Here is a 25,985-nt window from a genome sequence, read left to right as displayed (position 1 = left end):
CTTTTCTCGCCCAGGGCTCGGAGCGGAGTAAAATGCACTTAAGGGATTTGGAGCCGTCATTCCAGCCAGTTTGATTCCCAGTGGGCACGTGGATGAGGTGGAGAAGAAGGGCTACTGCTACTGTTTTCAACCATTCCCCAAAGATTCTTCCTTGGGCACCGGCTGTCACGCTCCCATACCATCCATGGATAATCAATCACTTTTTCAGGAGTCCTCTGAGGCTACTGCTCCCTTATTGGCTAACCTAGACCAGGCTCTTAGGGAATTTTACTTTTCCACTTGACTTCTGATTGGAAAGGGAAACTGAATTTGACCTCAAAGTTAGGAGGAGCATGGGGGAAGACTTTAAGATAGTTTTAACAAGATACACTTTTCTCTTAAGATTAATTTAGGGCCAAAGAGTTGTGTAGTTTGAACCACTGGCCAGATGGGGACTACAGCTGAGGAATATTTGATTTAACATTTGTCCCTTTCCATAATATTTTACATTCTCTGCTGAAGTGTAGTATTTTGTGTTCTACGGATATACAGATGTATTCATTAAGTTGCACTATGTAATATTTCTGAGCACTCCACCTGCTTGTCTCCATAGAGATCTTATCACTTTTTCTCAAATGTTCGAAGTTATGGTGTTAAATGCCTCTATCTTCTGACCTGTAACTTGGTCTGGTGGCACTACCTCTTTGGAGATTTACAGTTAATGTTACATAGTTCACAAATAAAAAAAAAAAAAGAAAAAGAAAAAAAAAAGAGAAATTCAGAAATATTGACAAAAAATACAGATTGAATTTTGGCTTGGAAGCAGTTTACCGGTCAGAAGGTCTGTTGCACCAATAATTCTGTCTTCTGATTGGATCACTTGAATTTCAGTAATAATAGCAATGTGAGGTTGCAGAAATATATGTCAAAAGCCAAACATAACCCTGTGACATCAATAATAATAACGCTTCTGCCTTATATAGCGTTATAGCAATATTTCTTCCATATTACATGTGCTTCAAACACATGTTGTAGTTTCCTTTTATAACCTATCAAATTCATCTTATACAGCCACCGGCTCTCTGGACCAACCCCCATGGTCAGGGACAGTTGCAGTTGGTTTAGAAAGCAAGCAAACACATGTACATCTGCCTCCCAGGGAAATACAACACAATCTACAATCATCACAGCCGAGAGAGCACAGCAGAGGAGCTCCAAAAGCCATATTTTGTTCTGAGTCGCCACATTGCGCTGGACAGTAGCCACTCAAGAGGAAAAACCTTTGTAGAATGAAAGAACATATGAAATTAAAAGTTCTGCTGATCCTAATAGGCTCAGAACAGATAGGCCAACAGCGCGGCAGAAAGTGGCAAGTTAAATGAAGTGTGTCCAAAGCCCATCTCTGGAGCCAGCCCAGTCATCACCATTAGGCCCGGCTCATATCCACACCAGTAACAGCGTGATTTATGGCCCCCGGATCTCCAGCCTCCAAACTCCAAATGAGCAACACAAGAAAAAGAGATCGGGAGGGAATAGAGAGGAGAGCGTCTGACTGTACAACTTTACTTTTCAGACAAAGTACGGGCTCAACTTCAACTATTTTTCTCCCCTGTCCATTCAACCTTACCTCTGCGCCAAACTGTTCTTGTTCCGTTCAAATCTCTGGACATGTCCCAGGTCTGGAGAACACATTTTTCACTGCTTCAGTTTGCAACTTTTACAGCAAAGGGAGGGCGCTGGAACAAGATAATGAATGTACATTCAGTGTTTGCATTTAAGTGTGTTTTTCACTAGTGTTGCATTTAACAGCTTTTATAAAACCATTCAAATGATTCCAAACATAATTGTATGAGGTGAGAATTATTACAAGATATAAACTTGATTAGCATTCATAAATGGGAGCCTGACCTTTATTATTCACAAATTAGAGTCATTATGAAGTGAAAATTAAAAATGGAAGAGGGTAAAGCATACTTAGCAGGCAGAGTTAGAACAAAAGGAGACACTTTATAATTGAAGGCATACTTAAAGAAGTAGTGTAGTATGATGTAAAACCTTAATGTGTAAGCTTTTAGTGTAATTTTGTTTTGAAAACAATATTTTGGCTGCACTTCATAAATGAATTATTAATAATTACAAATAATTGAAAAGTGTTTAAATAACGTTGCTGATCACCATATTTTTCTATACAACTGAGGCAAAACAAACCTCTGCTCATATGGAGTTTGCTTTAGTAGTATATTTATTTTGCGGGCTTGTAGGGTGGCCGGACAGTTCCATAGTATTAGACCAGAACAAATGAAAGGAGCATGGCCGCTTGTAGGTGGTAAATGTCAGCTGCGCATTCAGCACAAGCCTATTGTTTATTTCCATTGGAGCTAATAGCATCATTTTCCCTGAATTTGAGCCATTGTGGAAGAAATCGCAAATAGAATTGTTATCTTGTAGTTGGCTGCCAGCCTCTCCACCTCTGCCCCTCCAGCCAATCTCATTGTTGGCGAAAAAGTTCCATGTTGCCCGGAGATTGTGTTGTCTAATTCGCGCCTCTTCCCACATAATGGCTCACATGTTGGTGTTGTGTGCTCCTCAGTCGTATCAGCGTCTCCTGCTCCGGCGCTGGCAGAGCTCCAGCACTGCAGCCTGTCTGTGTACGGCTGCTGCTCCGACAATATGACCGCCGCTATGGGGGTCGGACAGGCCGGATGCCCCAGTAAGTACAACGCGTACTCACATTTGATTATTTACTTTTTATTAATTTTACATAAACTTGGATGATACAGTATGAACACTAAAACTACACTGTATCTGAAAGCAACAGTGCAAATTTTTATACTTTGCAGTGACACCACGTGGGGGGTGCATTTGTATGTAGCTCTATGGTGGGCTGTTATCATGACACAATGCACACATTTTAGATTGTCTGAAAACTCAAGACATACAAATAGATTTAAACAAAACATTTTAGGAGTCTGTGGTCAGTATGAGTGTTCATGGCCATGTTTAGGGGATTGATTTTCAACAAAAAAGGTGAGACTGACTAACTGAGAAACTGCTAGTTATCTTATGATTATGTGCAACAGACTTGTTTAAATCATCTCACCTGTTGTAGTTCCATCTAAATTGGCTCTTCTGGTCAGATTGTGTTAAAACAAAGCTCAGATTGAAGTGTAACTTGAATAACAGAGCTTTAGTCAGAGCAGATCTTACAGTTAGCCTCACACCCCCAGGGAATGGTAATGATCAGCTGGGAAGTATCAATAGAATAATAATGTTATAAATATACACTGGACATTGTAGTCTGAAATTATACTCAGACTATAAAAACAATGACACCATTGTTTGTTCTAATTTGCCTTTGGCTCAATTGTCTTATTATAATCTCATAATAGATTTACAAGCACTCCGTACTTTGAGTAGTTACACCCATTTATAACTTTCTCAATTGAGGTGCATTGAGCCTTGATTAATGCTTTTAAATGAGTCCCTGACCTTTATAGAGTACGGTACTTTGCAAACTGTTGAGTAATTATGAAGTTAAAAAGAGCATTTTGAGAAAACAGTGGTGCCAAGGTGAATTGTTGGGATAAAAGTACAAAGGTGGTAAAAAAATGTTTATTTATAAGCAGAAAAACTGCTGTATGGCCTGCATACAAATTCAACTCATATCTCACTATGTCTTCTGTAACCCCTCAGTCTTCTACGTAGGATCCTTAGCAAAAGCTCTTTGCATTTACATTTACAACCCTTTTTCTTTCTCATCATCTTTACAAATTGATGGTATGATATTTTGCCCTGTGAAGGTCCTAAAGGATCGGTTTGTGAAGATAAGCACAAGCACTCAAAATAGACTTGTATTGGCAACCACTATTATGAGAGAAATACAGTTTCACTCTTGGGGGATAAACTGTGCCGTACCGTAGGTGACTTGCCTTTTACCATATAAGATATTAACCAGTGCAAATTGGTTACATGTGAATGCAGTTTTCGCTCAAGTTTGTTGGGCACAGCAGAAAAGAAGGCACAAGATTCCATCAGGCTGCTTCAGCATATGGAGCCTACTGTCCTTGACTGTAATTACACAGCCAGAGTTGTGAAGCAGCAAATGTTTCATCTTAATCCAAGGAATAATTATGATAATGTTGTTGTGTATCGACAGGAAAAATCTCTTCATGTGATGATCTTCAGGAATGATAGGGAACACACAGATGGAGGGAAAATGCAATTCCAAGCTCCCTGGAAATACACACACACACACAAACAGGACAGCATAGCAATGTGAAGGGATTGTACCTGTGAACATGTTCATCTTGTATTTGTAAAGGACATTTTTGAGAAAGTATCTGTTGTACTGAAATGATTTCCTCTTATTTCAAGTTGTAAAAGTATTTAATGAGTTGTATTTTTGCAGGCACGTGTCAGTGTAATGTGTATGGTTCGTACAAGGGGACATGCGACCCAGCCTCCGGACAGTGCTCGTGTAAACCTGGAGTGGGCGGGCTCAAGTGTGATCGCTGTGAGCCGGGATTCTGGAATTTCAGAGGGATCGTCACAGAGAATATGAGCGGCTGCACACGTAAGGCTCATAATGATAATAATTCATAATCCATACACTGGTGGGTTATGTAAACTTTTAGACTTTTTGTGAACGTTACTATTTTAAGATCAGTTTTTCACACTACAACAAGTTTTGCTCTGAATTTCCATTATTTTTTTACTTTCAGTATACTCCTTCAACAATTCTCACAGACAAATAAAAAATGGAAACTACTGGACACATGCACTCACCCATTGTTTCTGAGACCAAATATTGACTGTAGCAAAAAAGACAAAATCAATGTACCAGTCGACAGAAAAACTTTGTCAACTGCCAAATTTAAATTCTGTTTTTGCACATCTCGCCGACTACCAGGGTGTCCAACTAGATTGAAATTGGATTTGGGATGGACTTTAATTTTTGGGATTTTAATTATAGTCTGAATATGCTTTCTCTGTATTGCATGAAAGCGAGTGTCAGCTCTCCAATATTTTCAAGGTTTATACATCTAATCTCTAAAATATCAACATTATTTAACATGATTCCTTCTCAAAACAAGAAGCGAATTTTTTGCCAAGTCATGTACCGGTACACGGAGGTGTTAGTCACATGGTGGTAGTAAATACACAGCTTTGGAATCATTCAAAACAGTGTCTCTCACATGTGCAAAACCTCTCAGTTTCCAGTGCAGAACTTTGCAAACACTCAGGAGCATGGTCGATTGATTTTACAGTGTAGATATTGGTTTTCTTCAAACATTATAGACTTCCCTTGCGTGGTATCTGGTGTCAAAAACTCAAATGTAGGTAGATTAAATTAGATTTCCTTGACTCTTTTCTCTTGAGACCACACAAACCAAAAGCAGCATTATGAACCATGTAATATGCACATAAAAACTTTATATTTCTCCCGATAGACACACAGGGATGTCTGAATTGAATGAGCAGTATGTATTTGTATTCAGTGGGAGCCAGGGTCACGGCCTCTTGTTTATCTCGCTGTAATGCAATATGGTGGCTGGCCCATAGGTGTGGGAGGACGCGCACTCCCACAGCCTCAGAGCAGTTTCAGTCCACAGCAGGAAGCGGCCAGGAGCCTTCGCCGACCATGACCTTAACAAGGTTTACACCAGCCTTTGCCCGCTCTACAGACGCCAATACCAGCTCCAGCGGGGGGCAGCCAGGAACACACACACATGATCAATTTTACGAACATGATGGGCCTGATGTCCTTCCCTAGGGCTGTTTACTTCTTGCATGCTCATTTTGTAACATTCCCTAGGCACACCAAGCAAATACAGAACTCTTATGGAACTCTCTTTGTCTACTTTACAAGCCATTTTGTCCTCCTTCAAAACGTGATAAAGACTAGTTTGTTTTTACTTACAGTATGCATTCTGAACATCTTAATTATTCCCTGCAATGAGTCAATAAGAGCTTTTTATAACTCTCACAACCAATGCAGCTAATCGAACAATAAACTGCTTTCTAATTCAATGCAAACAGCACACAACTCTCAGAGACCAGTGCATTATTTTGCCATCACAGAACAACTAGCATAACTACTAACTCCGAAACAGCTTTTTCCCTGAATGCCGTTAGGTAGATCAGTTCTGTCAGAAAGCCCGGACACTAATGCAGCTTACAAGATAGCGCTGACTTGGAACGCACTTTAGAAAATGGGGGCGGGTGGTGGCTGTTTTTAAAGACTGTATTTGACATACAATATTTTAAACTGTTTTTTCTTATTATTATTTATGCTGCTGTTGACCTGGACCTGAGTGCAGTATTTCATTTCTGTGTATTTTTATACTGAAATGACAAATACATTCTGATTCTGATTTTGATTCTGAGCATGCTAACGCGCACTTCCAACTTATCGGACAATAACATGCTTGTTATTAGATGCAAACAGTGCACAACTTTACGAGAACAGTGCAGAGTTTTGCCATCACGTTAAAAGCAACAACAACTAGTATTCAAACATGCATTTCCTACTTATTAGACAATACAATAAAAAAAATACAATTTGAATTAGTTGCTAACAGCGCAGAGTGGGCTTATTATGACAGATATGAAGACAGATTTTGCGCAAATATATGGTAAAAAATGGTGTACATGACATACTATATATTGTTTTGCTTTTACCTTCATTAAAAAGTGAGGAAATGGACCAAGTTGGAATCTTATCAGCAGTTTACAGCTTCTCTATTCAAGTTGAGCATTGCACCAGTGTAATTCTCCACTCCTCACCATCTCGTTAAACAACCCTAAGTGTATTGCCAATATTCATCACTGCAGAGACACAGGGAATTATAGACACTCTCTACTATCCACAGTAATTACCTGTAGTGGCTAGAGCTTCTTTCAGGAATGATTTTCATAGACTTTGATCTGTTTATTTCCTGTATATGTTTAAGTTGGGTCCATAGGGCATCACAACATATAAAAAGATAGCTGTCGATTGCGGTGGTGGGACAGGTCAAATATCAGACTGCAGATTCCTTGTTTATAGTTTATATAAAATTACATGTTCAAAGAGTTTTTTTTATTTATCTTTACTTTAGCTTCAAAATATGGTACCACTATTCACTCACACTGCTTTAATTGTTCTAACTATCTAACTATCATGAATCCCCCATAACGGTTGTACTAGTACAGGCCCATCCACTACATCCAAAACTATATTATACTATTTTAAAATATCAGGCACAAAAACTATATTGTATGGTAAATAATGAGTGCTGAAGGAGTCACTGTAAAATATTTGCAAGGAGATAAATAACATAACATTATACATAATTGGCATAATAATAGCTTTTTAAATGTAACCGCAGAGCTGCCCTTCCTTCACTTACTGTGTGTTTGTTTTGCTTGTACACTGCAGCGTGTAATTGCGACCCGGCGGGCTCTGTGAGGGACGACTGTGAGCAGATGTCTGGCCTGTGCTCCTGTAAGACCGGGGTGAAGGGCATGAAGTGTAACGTGTGTCCAGATGGAAGCAAGATGGGCATGAGCGGCTGTGACCACGGTAACAAGCCCCGCTGTACTTACACACTGTACCTACACACTGTACAACACATGCCCCCGCCAACCAGGGCACAAATGTATTAATCATAATTATGTAGGGACATGATAGAGAATAGTTTATGGGCTTTATGAGGTCTCCCAGAAGAATCCATGCCACATTCCACGGCTGCATCAATACTAATTAGAAAAAGTGCATATTTATTTAAATTTATGTGCATGAATTAAATAATTATTTGTCTCAATTAAAAACCTTTGCGTCACTTAAATGGCAATGGGTGAAAAAGAGAAATGGCATTCATTAAATTATATTTAGTATATACAGTATATAGTGCCTTGAATTCTGTATTATAATCTAACTGATGTCCTTTTAATGTCATTAGGAGAAAGTGAGCCGCATGTAGGGTTTCAAGGTTAAATCATATCACACAGGGAGTATGTGTTAGTTATAAAATAGTTCAAAATAAGACTGTTTAATGAATTGCAATGGTCTTGTATTTATTAAAATTCTTGCTACGGCCTATTGTACCAAAGCTTTTTCATGATTTACTGAGAAACCCTTTCTCCACTCACACAAGGTGATCGCAGGCCCCAGGCAGTGGCTGAAAAGACCCGTGGTCTTTGATTGCACTATTAAATATGATTGAACTGTGAGAAATGCATTTACAGAAACAAAATTATTGAAAGCCACTTGGTTCTTTTGTCAGTTTACTTTTTATCGCTTAGTATGCAGAGATTATCCATAATGCCTCATACTGACTGCTCAAATACACTATGTACCAGCAAATGTTTATCTGTGTCAAAATGCTTGGCAAGATAGCATTGGAGATTCGGTACATTCATTAACCGAATAAACAATACGGCATAATTGGAAATAATTGATATCTGATTTGATAAAGCACTCCAGCAGTCTGTCAGTAATCAGTGTAGATAATACAGCCAGCCCAGTCTGTATCTGCTCTCCACATCTGTCTGCTTTGATAGCTGCAGGCATTTGATCAATGCTTATTAGCCAAATACTGCATCGAGCCAACGGCATGCGCATCAAACATCTTTATTGATATTTGATTTCCTCTTCATCGTTTCTTACTGTGGAGGATTCACATTGTCCATATGTGCATGTTTATGTCCCTGCATAAGGGCTATTGATTAGAGGGCATATTAAAGAAAACAACCCCTATGATTGCGCTTGCTAAAATGCCATTTGAAGCAAAGGTTAGCCCCTGCTGTGGAGGCCTGCAGCTCCTTGATTAAGATGCAACAGCAGATATCGACTGGAAGTCAAATACTTAATGAAGCCAGTGGTCTCAGCGCAGTTAGAGCCACACACGACGCCACACGCTCAAAGACAAGAGACCATGTGCTCTTACATGAAAGCAGCACCATTGCACAGAGCCCATGGGTGCAGGCCTGGGAGGAGACACAGGGCGCATGGTGGGGGCTTGGTGGTAGCATGGTGGGGAGGCCTGCTGAGGCAACTTCAAACCATCAAACAATGCTTTGGAGAGGCAAGCAGGATAATCCAATACACCTTTAGCAACCAGATCTGAGGGAGTGACTCTGCTCTTTCCGTGCAATTATAAATTGTTTGGAACACCTCAAGTTAAATACATAATAGATACTTTTATAATAAGAAGAACACAATTTCAAATTTAGAAACATAATAGTAAAAAAGGTGCCAAATCAGTCAAATTGTAACCTGTAAGTTTTGCAGTGCACTTCAACAGATGGTATGAATAAATACACCTGGTCATTTCAGAAAGAGGAGGAATTATACTGCACAATACTGTTATTAGGCCTAACTTTATTTAAAATCATGTTATACACCTGTGCCATTCTCTCCAAGTCATAAACTTTCATCTTCATCTCAGCATGGGATATTATCTGTGCTAAATACTATTAGAAAACAACATTATTTCAAGCAATAATTTCTGTCAGCAGGTTGCGTTACATTCTCTAGACAGCCTTAATTAGCTTAACCTTTGCAAAACAAATATACAAACACTTCTGGAAATCACTCACTTAAACCGGTCTCTCCCCCAGGTCCCGAGGCTCCCACTTCCTGTGATGATTTAGTGTGTAGTTACGGTGCTACGTGCATCGAGGTGAACGACCAAGCCCACTGTGAGTGCCCCTCTCCGGACTGCGACGAGAGAAACAAGACTAAGGTTTGTTTACGCAGTGATGTTATTTTTGTTGTGACACTGTTTGCAATTTAACACTAATGTGTGCCCCCCACTCTCCCATTCTCCATGGAGCAGGTGTGTGGATCTGACGGGGTGACCTATGCCGACCAGTGCCAGCTGCGGACCATCGCCTGTAGGCAGGACAAGGACATCACGGTGCAACACTTCGGACAGTGCACAGGTGAGGCCCCCAAAAGCCCCCATGAATCATACAAGAGCTCACCGGGCCAACTGCTGTCAGGGCCCCCATCACTATGTTATGAGCTTAGACCCTCCTGCTGGCTGCTGCTTACAGGTGATCTGTCTCTGTCACTGGGTAATGTGGACTTGGGAAGATCTGCTTTATGAAACTAACAACTGGTGTATTGCAAAACCAGATGCGTTGAAGGGTCATATTCGGGGTTCAGGTGTTCGGTTCCTTGTGAAAAAATAAACACAGCTTGTTGTTTGACATTATGACAAATCTAAGAAAATAAAGAAAATGACAAGGAGAATATTTGTACAAGCAAGAGTGGGTCTCTGTTCAGTGCAGATTGTGTGGAGAATGCCCTATTTCTGCTTCCTCTTACTTGATAAAAAGAAATGCTTGCTGTTTCAATCCATCATTATCAAAACAAAGTGTAATTCAGACAGAAATTATTGAAGTTTAGTAGCATTTCTTGTTTCTTGGCTTCTTGTTCCATTGTGTGGCAGCCCTGCTCAGGTTTAGTGTGGTGGCATAGTGGAGGACATGTGTAGCCGTGCCCCCAGCCTGTGCGCTGATGGACATGCTCTGGATGGGTGTAATAGGCGTCGGGATACACGCCAGACCCAAAGCTTTCATGTTCAGTGAAGTCGTCGCGCCGACTGCCAGCTTGCATCACCACTGGAGGTCCACAGACACTCAAGGCACGTACAAGAGGAGAGGAACCCAGCTGTGAGAGTCTGGCTCCCAGCCACGCTCTGCCAGGTGTCTGCACATGTGAGATCACCTTATCAGCCTCAGACACTCAGCACAGCACAGAGGGACTCTCCACTGATGCACAGAGCAGTGACCAAATGTTAGCACAAACTGGGACAGCAGTCTGCAGGCTTTACCAGGCAGCAGGGGCCCACACACCTGGAGTATCTGAGCTATCTACATCTGATTTTATAGTCATGGGAAAGAAACAAACGTCACAGGAGTTTGTTGCCCTGAGAGTAATTTCTCCAAACCATTAGCAATCCAATTTGAAGCAATGTGGTTGAAATGATGCATTTTCATCTTCCTAAGGGTTGTTGTTTTTGCAAGTGTATCATCACAGATAATCTGCTCACCCCTGGAAAAGTAATCTCCTGAACACAGTGGGAACACTGGTTTGTGTTAAAGCTGAAATAGGCCACCTCTCAAAGAACAGACTGGAGACTCTCTGTTTATTTGCGCACATTTGAAAAGACAGATATGCATAGAAGAGATTGGTGAGGCTTTGATAACTCTCTGAACATCTGGTAATTACAAATTCAGAGCTGTGGGTTCCCTGCAAAGTGAGCCAAAAGCCAGACAAATTCTTGTGTTGCCTGGCGATAGAGAGGCGGCTTATTCCTAAGCCTCACCTAGTGTGAGTTCTCACACAGAGCAGGAAGACGGCGAGTCGTGCCTACTTCAGTGTGGAGGCCCCAGGGAGGAGTACACATGCCTCTGCACAGGGCCACCCCACAGACCAGACCATCTTTTCATTTCTCTCTCTGGATGCGGTGGCACGGCGGGTAGCAGCTCTCAATGCAGGGTTAGATCTTCAGCTCATTTCACGTGTGGCTGGGTGCGAATTAGCATTTTCTCTGCCTAGACCCCTCGCCAAGCACAGTCCTGCCCACCGCCGCTTTCACCTCCATGTGCACAGGCAGCACTCAGGCATGCTAATGCACATGCTAGTGTTCAAGCTAAAGCACAATGCAGCCTAATGAGCCGCCATTGATTTTAACCATTATTCTGCTACAGTATTGGTTTAGTGCAGCTGCTGCTATATTTCACAGGGAGACAGCTGCTATTATGGAGCAGAACACATGTAAAACGCATGTGCACCGGCTTTAGTTGTTGCCACTGTCGTCTCTATTCTAGCTCTCAGGGAAATGGCCCTAGAGTTGGCTGTGACTTGCCTCTCCCATATGGTGTTATCACCTGTAGGTTTGTCGCAAATTGGCATCGCATGGCGGCATATGGCACCACCAAGCCTCTGCCAGTGTGTTTGTCAGGGCTGCCTGCTTCAGTGCCTTGTTACAAATCCTTGTTTGTTTTTAAAATTTTGCTTTTTGTTTGTGCAAAGACAATAAAGGCAGTCTGATTGTCGGTGTGGTATTCACCACATTTTAGACATTCGATTCAAACATTTCAACAACATAATTTGAAACATTTGATTTTTGAGTTTGTTCATTACACTTTGAAGCAGAGGTAACATGATGTCACATGCCTTAATTTTCGTTCATAAGTTGTGACAAAAGTTTTTTTTTGTTGTTATTATTTCATGTAGCCCTTTCAATAAACCTGCCACCAGCAACTGATCTAATAAGCACCTTTCATAAGACAGAGCTCAGAGAAAATGACAGTGTTTTCTCTTTGCTTCTCCACCCACTGACATACTGTCCATCCAGCTGGAGGAAACACAGCTAAAGCCAAATCGAGTGTTAAACCTGATTAGAACCCATGTAGCCAAACACACTCACTCAAAGTTTATTCTCACCTTCTCCACGTCTCGCAACTCACTGGCACAGAAACACACAGACGTCTGAGGGCACCGGCCTCCTGACGCTAAGCCTTCACCTGACTGGCAGGTGCAGCCAAGAGGAAAGCCTGTGCAGATACCATTCACAGTGATAGCATCAGCACATGCTGCTTCATCCTACAGCCTCAATACAAATCTGACACTATCTGTACCCTCAGGGGGCATCACATTTCACACTTTAGTGCATAACTGCAGTCATAATAAGGGATTATTACAGTGTCATTAAATCTTCACAAAATGCTATAGGCTTAGTTACATTAGAAGTCATTACACTAGAAATTTAGGGCTTACCTTAAACTCCGTGACCTTTGAGAGCTAAATCGTTTTGTGCAGTGGTTCTTAAACTTTTCAATCAAGTACCACTTACCAGAATACCTGGTACCACCAGATCTAAACCAGGTGAGACTAGATCTAAAGTAGAACACAAGACCTGGTCCAACATAGATTTAAAAATATATGTACCAATGATTTCATGGAAACTTAATTACATATATTAATAATTAGTCTAGTTATAATTTTATGTCTCACAGTGATATTATTATTACTTTTATTTCAAACTTGACATTGTCTCAAAATACCTGTATTCCAGTTCAGTGGTCAGACCACCCCTCTCTAAACAAATATATATTGAGTCTTTAATCTGACACCCACATGTCTCTGCTGCTGTCCCCAGTCACAAGAGACTCTGCATTTCACACTTGGTGAATAATTGCAGATATAATAGCGATTATTACAGTGTCATTAAGTCCTACACATACTGTTAGGTGAATCCTAATGAGGCAGAGACAGAGTATATGCTTTTATCTTTCTCCCACACACTGAGGACCTCTCGTGGGATGCGCTGTGAAGTAAGCTGACAGCATAGCTACGCCTGCTTGCCTCGGCTTATGCTCCCCAATCCAGATACTCAGGAGTTTTGTCCTATTTATCGTCCTCTTATTGCAGACGGTTTGTCCTTTTGCACCGGAGCTTTTTGCATTGGTAATGACAGTCTCTGTAGAGCCTCTCCTGGTTTGAGTGTGTGTGTTTTTTGTGGTGCCGATGACGGATGCACTCCCCACAAGCGAGCCGCGTGCAGTCTTTGAAGCTGGAGTTAAAGCGGCTTTTTTGCCCCGTTTCTATCAATCATTCATCACCGGAGGCACTGGCTGTTGGTGATTAAAGCTTCGCGACTGGAGGGGCAGCATTTGAATATGGATATATAATTCATGGGCATCGGAAGCACACAAACATGTACACTGGGCATGTGCATACTCTGAAGGATTCAAGCAAAGCCCTCAGCAGGGACTGGAGAGTGCTAACCCATAATGCTATATAACTCACCAGCAGCTTACAGTATTTTTCGTACTCATCTCACATATGGGTACAATTCATTACTTTTCACACATAAATGAGGCAGTGATTCAGGCCTGTTTAATGTAGTAAAGGAATATGCCAGCTCCTGCAGCCAAACAGTGCATAATTGGCCCCAGAACCTGCTGCTACCTCTTCCTGTTTCCACACAGTTTTGTTTGTTTTCGGGTAGCACAAACAGGGATTCTTTATTTCTGAAGAACTTTGCACTAACATTAAAACGCTACAACAGAAATGTTAACACTAAATACAAGATCTACCTTTGTTCCCATGAGGTCTGACTACTTTCTTCTGCTCAGCTCCAAAGTAAAGAGCAGAGAAGTAGCACACTGTTTCAGATGACATACACAATCAGCTTTTTTCTCTGAGATGCACTAGTTTGCTAAAGAACGACTTCAAACTGTGACACATTATCTTCTATATATAGAGCTAACATACATACACACCAATGAAAGAGCCCATATTATGATATTTTCTGATCTATGTTATAATGTTTCTTCATCAAAAACATGCCTGGAGTTTCATTCGCGCATATTTAACACACAAACCCTGCATATTTAGGCTGAGTTCTTCTCTCCAACAGAAAAACCTTGCGACCTAAACTGTGTTTATACACTCCATACACTTTCACTAGAATCGTTTGGATGATTTCAACTCTGGAATTGCCAATCTCTAATGAATTAAAGCTCAAGGGTAGCTGTTAACATCAAAACTACTGCTTCATGACGTCACAAGGAGCATTTTGAGTTTTGGAGATGTAGACAGACTAGTAAAAAAAGCGTTATTCAAATGTGTGAATGAAACAAAACACAACTAAAGGTATGTTTTTGATGAGGTAACAACCTTCTAACGTGTCTAAAAGCACACAATTTTGAGAGTCAATTTTGCATAATGTATGACCTTTAAATATGTATGAACTTCTGCCTTTTTACTTTTCAAAGACAAAGTTAGCGTCGCAAATGTATAACAGCATGGGATGACATGTCAGTTTATTATGACTTTTACGCCTCTAGGTACTCGCATAGAAAAAAAGATAATTTCATATCAATTTTTCAAATGAGTGTTTTAATTAGCTTTTGTTAATAATGGAGGCTGCCTTTGTGTTTGCCTATTATCTTTCATAATGACATTGTTAATGGTTAAGAGAGATGGATAAGAGATTAGAATACAGCTATGGTGCAGTGAATTTAGACGAACAAGCTCCCATTTTCTGATCTGTACTGTATCGAAAAACACAAAATAAATATATGCATGTGTGACTGGACATAGCTTTACAATGTAGGCGGTTCATTCCAAGATAGAATACTCCCTTATAAGACCTAACAGTGGCATAGTGTTGTTTGTAGAGTTTTAAAGCTCCATATCACGCTGTTATCTCTACTGAACTAAAAGTAAAAGTAGATGTTAACTTAAAAAACTTGAAAACTACAGCTTCACGACATCATGAGGTGGAACAGAGCATTTTGAGCTTTGGAGAGACAGATCAAACATAAAGGATTACTCAAACATGTGTGACAGAAAAAGTAACAGAACACAACTTCAGGTATGTTTTTGAGGATGTAACAACATTCTAAAATGACTTAATACTCACGAGAGTCAATTTTGCATAGGACTTTAAATGCCACTTATTACCTGTGCAGTATTTTTGAACAGTGTAGCCACTTTTAATGTGACTGACAATATAAATTGGACTATGGGGGAGTATTTTAGACTGTGAGGGGCCACCATAGTCTGTTATATTAATGGGAAACACAGTGTTATGTATCAGTTTTATATTACATTGCATTGGCGTGTTTTATTAGAGTATAATCATCAGTTGCAATTAAACATCTCCATCCTTGTCTCAATCATTCATCCATTGCTTCCTTGCATTTTCCCTCCGCCAGAGTCCATCTCCGAACCGGCCGAGCGCCCCACCCCAAACCCTCCCGCCACCACCCTCAGCTCACTTACCACCTTCGCCACCATCTCTCCCAACCTGGTGTATGGCATCCCACCCCCGAGGACCGAGGACATGGACGCTACAACCGAGAACCCCCCAAGTTCATTCCCCACAACCCGCCACTCCGCTACCCCCCACACGCACCCCCAGCCCGAGCCCACCAGCCCAGCACCCATCTCCCCATCCCGTAGCAGCCCCGAGCCGCCATCAGCCAACTTCGAGGGGTCAGGCAGCGGAGAGCCCAGCGGAGATGACCAGACCGAGGAAGAGGAGGAGGGCGAGACTGGCAGTGGGGTCCCGACAGAGGCCAATGAGGAAGAGGAGCCTGGTAAAGCCGCCTTTCACTTCATTACCCATAATGCTTTTTTTACAGGAGCTCATTAACACATCCATGGCTTCATGAAACATGCAGCTAAGGTTTTATGATGCGAATGGAGCAGAATGGGAAGAATACCAGTGGTCAGACACCAGCCAGATTTTGAAAGTATCATCTAGTGAATTATTTTCACATGACTCAATGAGGTATTACAAGTATAAGTATTAAAATGAGCTATATACAAATGATAGTTCATTTGATATTATACCTCCAGGTTGATGATGGTATTATTACAGCACACGCATTATGCTTTTTGGATAAGAATCAAAGTAGATCATAAGATGATCATTAATTAACTTTTATTAATTGTAATCCACAATATTGATTTAATGATAGAAAGTGGTCCATTGAGTGTGCTCAAAAGTACAGGACTGACAGGCCGTGCTTCACTGTGGCATTCAAGCTGATTAAACAGCAGATTTTCAGTTATATCTTTTTATTATTGAAAAATTGCCATGTGGCATTTTTGTACCGAATATGTATGTATGAATCAGAGTTAGATTTTTGGGGCAAATAAAATCAACTAGTGCAGAGATAGGGGGGGTAGGACATTTCTGAGCACTTAAGCCTCAAATGCAGGATTACTCAAAATTTTATTTTATTTTCTGATATTTATTTGATTAAGGCAGTGCATGTTAATGGACAGACATGATACAACATGAATGTAAACACACCAGATTATAACCAAAGGCTAAATCCCATGAATAAATTGTGCAAGTTAATGATGAGGGAACACTGTTAAAAGCTTAAAACAGATTTTAAATAATAGCTTCTCTTTAATATTTATCTTTATTTATCTTTAATAATCAGCACTGTGTTACAACACAAAGTCATAAAACAATTTTTAATCTTCTGTTTACCCTGGCTGTAGTATTTGGGTAATCACTGGACCAAAGTTTTTCAATACCAGTCACTATGTGGCTCATGGGCTGGTGAAAAGCGTGAAAAGTGTGTTTTTTGTGTTCACACTCTTAAATAAACTGTTTAATTTGACACATGCCAGATGGACAGGGCAAAGGCCATCCTCTCAATACGGGATGCTGCAAGATTTTAAGAGATGATTATGACCTTGTGGAAAAATATTAAAGGTGGACAGATTTTTGAAAAACTGCAGTACTGGCACCAAACCCAAATCACCATCACCACATCTCCTTAGGGGTCTCACTTCTATTTGCTTTGCCCAATTTTACCCAGAATTGTTAATAGAGGCCAAGATAACTCATAGCTCAGTTTGCACACGTTCCAAATCCAAAGCTAGTTTATGTAAAATGTGCCTATAACAACCTGCCCAGCGTCATTGAGGTGAGGATATGACTCTGTTATGAAACACATTAGTATGGTCCAGTGTCATGTACATTGCTATGCTCTTTCTAGGCATCCTCTAGTGCCCCTCCTCTATTCCACCCCCTCCACAGCAGTCCAAACAGAGGCAGCCTGTGTAAAATCCACTGCACAGCCCAGATGAAACTGGTGGTCCGCGTCTGCATCTCTCTGGAGCCAGACTGTCAGAGTGCCCCCCCAAAGATGAGGCAGGGAGGTGTGACTGAAATCTCTCCCGACATGCCCTCCTGACTCACAAACACCAAAACAAACACTGACTGAGACTTTTCAATCAAATCTTTTTTTTTTTTTTTTTTTTTTTTTTTTTTTATTCTCTTCTGTTTTTTCATGTGTATGTGGCCTGGGCTGACAGCTCGCAGTAACAGGATGGGATTGATGTAACTGTGTGGCCCTGATGTGTTCCTCCTCTGTTCATGTTGTTGTCCTCCCCTCTCCATCCCTCTTTCTCATTCTATCATCTCTCTCTCTCTCTCTTTCTCTCTTTTTCTCTTTCTCTCTCTTTCTTTCTCTATCTCTTGTTTTCATGTGAGTGCGTGCTGCAGATTTATGCTGCTGTCAACCGCTGACCAGAGGCACAGACGTGAGGAGCTTGTTCACTGTCTGTCAGCCAGACCGGTGTCCTGTGTCCGAGTCAACACATGTGTGCAAGTGAATGAAGAGAGAGGACTCAGGAGAGGAGATTTAAAACACTTCTAAACATGGAAATAGTTTCATGGATGTATACAGCGATAGACAGATACCTTATTGATCCCGAAGGAAATTCAAATTTTGGCAGCAGCAACAAAACAAACATAGCAACATAGCAGTTCATCTTCTTCCTTCTTCCATCAGTTTTCATGTCTATTAAGTCAGTGGTCCCCAACATTTTTTGCGCCATGGACCGGTCTTATATCGGACAGTATTTCAAGGATCAGAGGGGGTTAAGGGGGAACGGGGAGATGGTCCACCCGGCATGGTAAAGTTCTGGCTAAATCCTGTTTTAGACCTGTTTTAGACCTGATTTTAGACCCTTTTTAAACCTATTTTAGTCCTGGTTTAGACCTGATTTAGTCCTGGTTTAGACCTGGTTTAGACCTGGTTTAGATCCCTGGTTTAGACCTGCCCTGGTTTAGTCCTGCCCCCTGGTTTAGTCCTGGTTTAGATCCTGGTTTAGACCTGGTTTAGACCTGGTTTAGTCCTGGTGTAGACCTGGTTTAGACCTGGTTTAGAAATGGTTTAGTTTGGGTTTAGTTCCAGTTTAGTGGTGCGGCCCGTGTAGGATACGGGAGGGGGGTAGACGGTCTGCGCGCCATACGGAAGGGGAGACGGTCTGCGCTACGTATGAAGGGGGGACGTCTGCGTGACATACAGGATTGGGGACAGTTTGCGTGGCGTACGGGGGGGTACGATCCTCGCAAAGTACGGAAGGGGCGGCGGTCCTCGCAAAGTAAGTGCATTGAGATGGGGAGAAGTACTATTATAATTTATTAGCATTGAGTCTTAGAAAGTATACAGTTTTGTTTCCCTAATCAGTACCATTTAAACAATCCTTTCTGGCAAAGCTTTAAATTCAAAACTAATTAATAACTAACAATCCAAATAAATTAATTCATAATTATTTACCAATATGGAGAGGGCGAATTGACAATACTTATCAAATCAAGTTTCAGTGTCAACAAACTACTTTTACCTGCTCTTCTCAGCATATACTTTCTATACTTGCCATAACATAGCAGCATTCTTGTAAATATGATTTTACCATTTGAATATTTTAGTCTTCAGAATGGCTGCATACAGTTGTGTAAAAGTGCGTTATCTCCTCTTCTTGTCGTCTTATGAGTTTCTCCAATCCACAGTGCACACATCACTGTCTGAGTAGGCCGTATATCTGTCCACATTGTAAAGCGTGCGTGCCGTATGCCTCTGTGTTTATTTGACAGCCCTCACTGCTCCCCACGGACTCCTTCCTCTCCAACCTCTTGTGTGTAAATCTCCAAACCACACCACATACACTTGCCCCATAAACCCACCCTGCTGTCTCTCTTTCTCTCTCACTTTCTCTCTCTCTTTCTCTCTCCCCCTTTCTTTCTTTTTTCATTCTTTCTCTGTCTCTACCCCTCTCTTTTTCACTCTCTCTCCCTCCCTCACTCTCTCTTTCTCTGTTTTCCTTTTCTCTTTCTCTCTCTTTCTCCTCTTTCTCCCTCTCTCTCTTCTTCATCTCTCTTTTTCTCTCTCCCCCTCTTTCTTTCTCTCTCTGTCTCTTCCCCTCTCTCTCTCTCCCTCCCTTTCCCTCCCTCTCACTTCTTCGCTGTCTCTCCTTCTCTTCACTTGTGCTCTCTTTCCTTCTCTTTCTCTCTCCTTTCCTCTATTTCTCTCTCCTTCTCTCTCTCCTTTCCTTTTCTCTCCTCTCTTTCTCTCTCTTCTCTCCCTCTCCTTCTCTCTCTCCTTCTTACGCCCTCTCTTCCTCTCCCGTCACCTCTCTCCCTCTCTCTCCCTCTCTTTTTCTCTCTCCATCCTTGCACTCTATACTGTGACCGGGCTGAGTCCTTGAGCGGGACGTCCCTCGCCTCCGACGTCTTTACGACTTGTTTAGCCGCTAGCTGTTTGCCTCCGCGATCATTTCTAATCTCGCGGCAGCCATAAAGTGCCCCGCTCTGACCACCGCCGGCGTCATTAGAGAGGACTGTGCTGATACAGGTCCTCATTTTTCACCCACAGAAAGACCAGTCACTTTTATGTCTTTTATATCCAGAGATAGAGAGATATACAGTGAACCTGGGCAAACTGAAGCGCCGGTGTGTTTACCGTGCACCCAGGAAGCCTAACTGTCTGTCCAATCAGCTCCGAGCTCTTATCGCCGCCCCATATCATTTAAAGTGCTTTGTATGTGACACCGCTGGTAACACTGGCTATTATCTCTGTCTACAGCTGACAGAATGGGTTCCAGGTGTAAAATGATGCCATGTAATTACTCCAAGCAGACGCCAAGTTTCAAAATGCCAGAGTTGGAAAGCTTGATGGCTGAAATCAAAAACGAAGGAAAAGTGCATCAAAATACACAGAAATTTAAAAAAGGTTTGAACGCAACAACTGCACAACAATTCATTTTTCATAACAGCATTTATTTCACAGCAGCAGAATGTAATCTATTTCTTTTACTGCTGTTTACCTCTACTTTACCAGCAACTACAATTTCTACTACTGCATCTACTGCTCTACTGATTCAAGTTATAAGCGAAGATTTATTTTTTCACAGTAGAGAAATTCACTTGTCCTAACCATGCTACTGCAACTATTACTATGACTACTGCTTCTTGACCGCAGTACTTGCTGATGTAACAAGTACTTTAAAGGACGCAAGTGTAAGGGAAGTAAGGCCATACAGTTTCGAAACGCTTCTAATGAAAAATCCATCTTCAAGGAGGAAACGACAGAGCAAACAAGAAGCTGCCATAGGTTAAGCTGGATGACCCCAGAATCTCGTCTCCCTCCGTCACAGCTCAAAAGTCTCTAAATGAAAGGCTCTTCTGGGCTCGTGAGATAAGCTCAGATGACTGCATGAATATTTGCAAGCTTCATGAATAATTCTGTGTCCCTCTGCGTTGTCCCCAGGTCCCACTGTGGCCAGTACCACTACCCCCACAGCAGAAGACAGATCCTCCTGTGACAACTCTGAGTTCGGCTGCTGTCCTGATGGAACTACAGCGGCCAGTAATCCAGAGGGCTCCAACTGCCCATGTAAGTAAAGTCACGCACTTTGCTCTGTTCCAGTTATTGTTTCTAACAAGTGGTGGAGGGTAACGAAGTACCATACTTACCTTTCTTTTCGGACTATAAGTCGCCTCAGAGTATGAGTTGCACCAGCCAAAAAATGGGTAATGAATAAGAAAAAACATATATAAGCCGCACTTTTTGGGGGAAATTTATTTTATAAAATCAGAGACCAAGAACCGACATTTCGTCCTGAAAGGCAAGTTATAGTAACAACAGTAGAACAGAGAACAACAGGCTGAATGGGCGTCTGATACGTTAACATAACATATGAACGGTTACTCAGAGCATAAACAACAGAACATAAGTTTACCAAATTCTCGATCTCACTCCAAATCACTAAATCCATTGAATTATTCATCCTCTGTGTCACTTCTGAGCAACTCCACGACTGCCGGAGGTAAACGGAGCACCTATTCCTCCGGCCTATCTCAATCCTGACTGGATGGTTTTGGTTGTCACTGAAGTCCAGGCTTTGTTGACCCATCCAATGACTTCCAGGAAAGTTGCATGGTGCACCCTCCCGGTTGCCGTGAAGCTGTGTTCTCGCGCACACCAAACTTTCTTTCTGCTGCTCAATTACCGTTTTCGGCAGCATATTTCACTATTGGCAGCAGGACAGCAGCTTTTTCTGTAGGAGACATGCACTGTAGAGCACCAAGTGACAGTGGTACAAGAGTAATAGAAGTATAAGATATATATAAGTCACACTGGAGTATAAGTCAAAGGACCACCAAAACCATGAAAAAAGTGTTTCTTGTAGTCCAAAAAATACGGTAAGTACAAATTTTAGGTATCTGTACTTTACTCAAAGATGCACTGTGTATTTGCACCTGCTTGTTTTTATGAATATGTCACTGAAAACAAAACAAATTCTCAAATACACAAAAATAATTAAATTACTTAAAACCAGCAATTTTCATTTTTGAAAATATATTGATTTGATGTTTTAATTGTTCTAAAAATGTCTGCATTTTTTAATTTATTTCTGTTTTAGTCTTTTTTACTTTCTTTCTTGTCTTAAAGTACATTTTTAAACAGGTTCTCCAATAGTTTTAGTGAAGTTGATTTTTTCATATGATACATTTATTTTTACTTGAGTAATCTTTTGCCCCTGTATCTATATTTTTACTTAAATAACAAAATTGAGTACTTCATCCACCACCACTTGTAAATGCTCTTACATGCGCTGTACCTATTTTTATCGTCTGAAAAATGTTAATAGCAAAACTAGTTAATTTTAAACACTTTGCAGCAGTACAAACATATTCCTCACTTTCCTAATGCATTTTTAGCATCCAAATTATTCACCATGATGAATTTATAAACATATCTCAAACAGACCGTTGTGTATTTTTCACGTCACAGTATCGCTAACAACAACTAGAATAGAATAAACTTTACTGTCCTCAAGAGGCCATTTGTCTTGGCCAGAGTCTGCATACACTGCAAAAAACAAGATCTAGGTAAGTTCAAATTTACTGAAATTCAGAACATTTTACTTGATTTGAGAAGATTCAACTTGACATGTAAAATTATGTACCAATGGAATAACTGTGTTTTTCTTAATTCAAGCAACATTAGATTTGGTTTCTTATTTTAAGCGTTGTTTTTCTTAAGTGTAGCAAGATGTGTTAACTTGACTAGATTTGAGTTTTTGCAGTGTAGTTGCTGTAGACAAAACAATAAAATACATAAACTATGTAATAATTAAAAAACACAACATTAAAAAGACAATACTATGGTCACATGCAATGTTCTGTGAGAGGTGTGCTAGCTAACATCACACTTCCCGGTTTATGGACGATAAAAATGCTCATATTAGGATTACAGATTATAAGGTGCAATATCAATAATGTTGAGTTCTCTCATCTATTTTCATACATAAGGTGCACCGGATTATAAGGCGCATTAAACAAAACAATCGGACGACTTTTGAGACTGATCCCTTAGCCCAGACATCCACGATCCATTGGCAGATTGTAGTGTAATTCGCCCCGCGTTGCCTCCCTGTCTTGGTGAATGTGTATTATGAATTTGAATGTGGTTGGATAATTTTAGTTTGTTTTTATATTTCCTCTGAGGAGGACTCAAATATATATTGAGTTATAATGTGTTTAATGCAGCTATGCACACATTTGTTTAATTTTACAGAAACAAAACTTAAAACCACATGGCTAATCTGCATAAACTATTAACGCTGAAAAAAACAGTTCGCTCCTTGTGCATTGATGTGGTCAGCTTCTGCCTGAGTTCTGCCTTAGTTTACTAAAGTCGTACTAAAACATTTTAACAGATTTTTGAGCGCCACATAAAATCAGTTTGAGGACAGTAAGCACAACCAGAATTAATACATAAGGCGCACTGTCGATTTTTGAGAAAATTTAAGGATTTTAAGTGCACCTTATAGTCCGAAAAATACGGTAATTAGATCAATGTATCAGATCACATTTTGTTACATGAAAAAAGTATGGCCTTTCGAACTAAATTCTTATGAACAAAAGGAGCGTTCCTGAGTTACACACAAACTGCATATGCTACTGCAGATATTATAGTTTATTTGGGGACCCTGGGCTGTGTACCATCTCTACACATCTAGAAAAATCATTAACAAGCATATTGAGCACACGTTATATTTAAAACAATGAGGCATAAAAGGTGATAGTAGATGATAACGCATTTTCAGCAGTACTTGTAACTTTTATGTGTTCTTTCAACTTCAGCCACTCCTTTTATGCGCTACATTATCTTTTACTACCAGATATGTACATCATTTTTTCATTTTTGTTCACTTCACTGATACGTTCAAGCAGAAACGTTTTCAATAAACACACAAGTTGTTTAATACTGTATGCCTTCACCGCTGTGCTTGTCAACACTCCTTTACACATATCCTCAAAATACTTTTTTAACTTTGCTCATTTTAGTCTCTAAAGTTTGAACCGCAAATACAAAGTTTAATCACTGACTTTGTGTAAAAAGATTGCATTGATCCAGTAAAAGTCCAAAATTAAACCCCACCAAATCGATTGCAGTACAACAGCCCCAGTGTAACTCTAGCAATACGAGGCATTCTTTTAGTGCTGCTCTAAGACTAGAACTACCAGAGCTTCTTTTGACAAATACTTTTTTTACGCTCACAATGTTAAATGAAATTACACATTCATTTAAAGGAGTGCTGTGTAACTTTCCAGGTTGGGGGTCTGACACCATGGAGATCTTATTGCACAATGTGGTATTCAATTTGTATGAATTTGTATGTAAGATGCATCAATTAGTGTTTTTATTGCTTTAAAATACCTTTAAAAAACATTCCCTTTGACTGTGAGTGGGATCACCTCTCCACAGATCTCTGCTGTAAATTGGCCTAGAGGTGTCTCGTGCTTGTCTCTATGGAGCTTGATAAAAATTCAATATACAAGCCTATTATGGAAGTTAAAAATGTGTTGTTAACACCGTGCCAAAAGACCAACGGGAGCAGGTGGTGCCTCATCACTCATTTGGTAATGATTCTATTGGCAGGTGGTGGTAGATAAACAAATACAACATACAGGCTAACTTGAGTAATCTTCATCTGTATTTCTGACACCTCCTGAAAGTCTGTTGTGTGTCATATCACAGAGTCATTCGGTGTAAACCTCCTGTAGAATGTGTTAAAGGTGCACCATGTAACTTTGTGGTTGGATATGTCATTGCTCTGCTTAGAATGTTCCACAGTATGACATTAAACAGCTCTACCTTACATTTATTCAATTACAGGTGGAGTTAAAGCTCATAAATCCCTGGAAAAACAAGCATTCTGACTGTGAGTGGTAGGGTTCGCATGGTCATGGAAATTCAGGAAAAGTCAAGGAGTTTTATTATCTCTTTTTCGCAACTACAGCTTTCTGTTAAGTTATCATTAGGCTATTATGATTATTTCTAAACATATGCGCCTTTCGTTTAAAAGAGACGACAATAAATGCACTGAAAGTATTTTAAATGTTCATTAAAAACAATAATATCAAACCATAAAGTGAGTGGAAAGGGTTAACATTTCATATTTAGCTCTAAAAGTCTGCTCAATCCTACACATGTATAATGCCGTAAAGTCATGGAAAATTCACTTTAGGTCATGAAAAAGTCATAGAAAAATTTTGAAATTTTTTTTTTTTTTTTTAAAAAGAGTGGGAACCCTGGAGTGGGGTTGCCTTTCCACAGATCTGACCTGTAACTTGGTTTACTCTGCATCAAGATAGAAAGGTTCAATACTATACTGTGAAATATTCCAAAGTAATAACATCTCTATGGAGAAAAACATTTGACAAACCCTCCACCAGAAAAGTTACACAATGCACGTTTAAGTTGAGTTGTACGTCTGAAAAGGTTCTACATCACAGTTTATTCAACCTTCACATTCACAATCATACTGTAAACTGGTGTCTTAACCCTCAGTGGTCTATATCTCCCCATGCACTATATCTCACTCCTCTCCCTGCCTACACACAGTCAATCTCAATCCTGTCTTGCATCAGTTCACTCGAAGCTAAGCAGTGAGGAAGGGGGCACCTGCCAGGCGACCGGGGGGTGACCGAAGTCGTGTACCAATCAGAGTCTCGCGCCTGTCACTCTGTGGAGATAAAAGCCAGTCCTGGCCCTGTCCGCGCTCTGTTTTTTGGCCCTCTTTGTGTCACCGCAGCGACGCATGTGTGTGTGTGGGCGCTCTAGATGCTACAGGTCACCACGCAGAATAAACCCACGGATCATGTTACAACTTCTAA

At 40.6% G+C, this 25,985-nt stretch overlaps 1 protein-coding gene across 1 annotated transcript in view; it reads left to right on the top strand.

Annotated features, from left to right (window-relative positions):
• Window positions 1-25,985, top strand: part of agrn (agrin) — a 434,659-nt gene that overhangs the window by 349,576 nt on the left and 59,098 nt on the right. The window contains 7 exon segments of the mRNA XM_055166184.1: window positions 2,570-2,689; window positions 4,388-4,552; window positions 7,400-7,543; window positions 9,583-9,707; window positions 9,801-9,906; window positions 15,703-16,086; window positions 21,067-21,192. Coding sequence (XP_055022159.1) covers window positions 2,570-2,689; window positions 4,388-4,552; window positions 7,400-7,543; window positions 9,583-9,707; window positions 9,801-9,906; window positions 15,703-16,086; window positions 21,067-21,192 — 1,170 coding nt within the window.

Source organism: Boleophthalmus pectinirostris, unplaced genomic scaffold (assembly GCF_026225935.1).
Source record: "Boleophthalmus pectinirostris isolate CB_2022bp ecotype Guang Dong unplaced genomic scaffold, ASM2622593v1 HiC_scaffold_8, whole genome shotgun sequence".
NCBI classification, from domain to species: Eukaryota; Metazoa; Chordata; class Actinopteri; order Gobiiformes; family Gobiidae; genus Boleophthalmus; species Boleophthalmus pectinirostris.
Note: the sequence above shows the minus strand (reverse complement) of the source record. Positions and strands in the feature narration are given on the sequence as shown.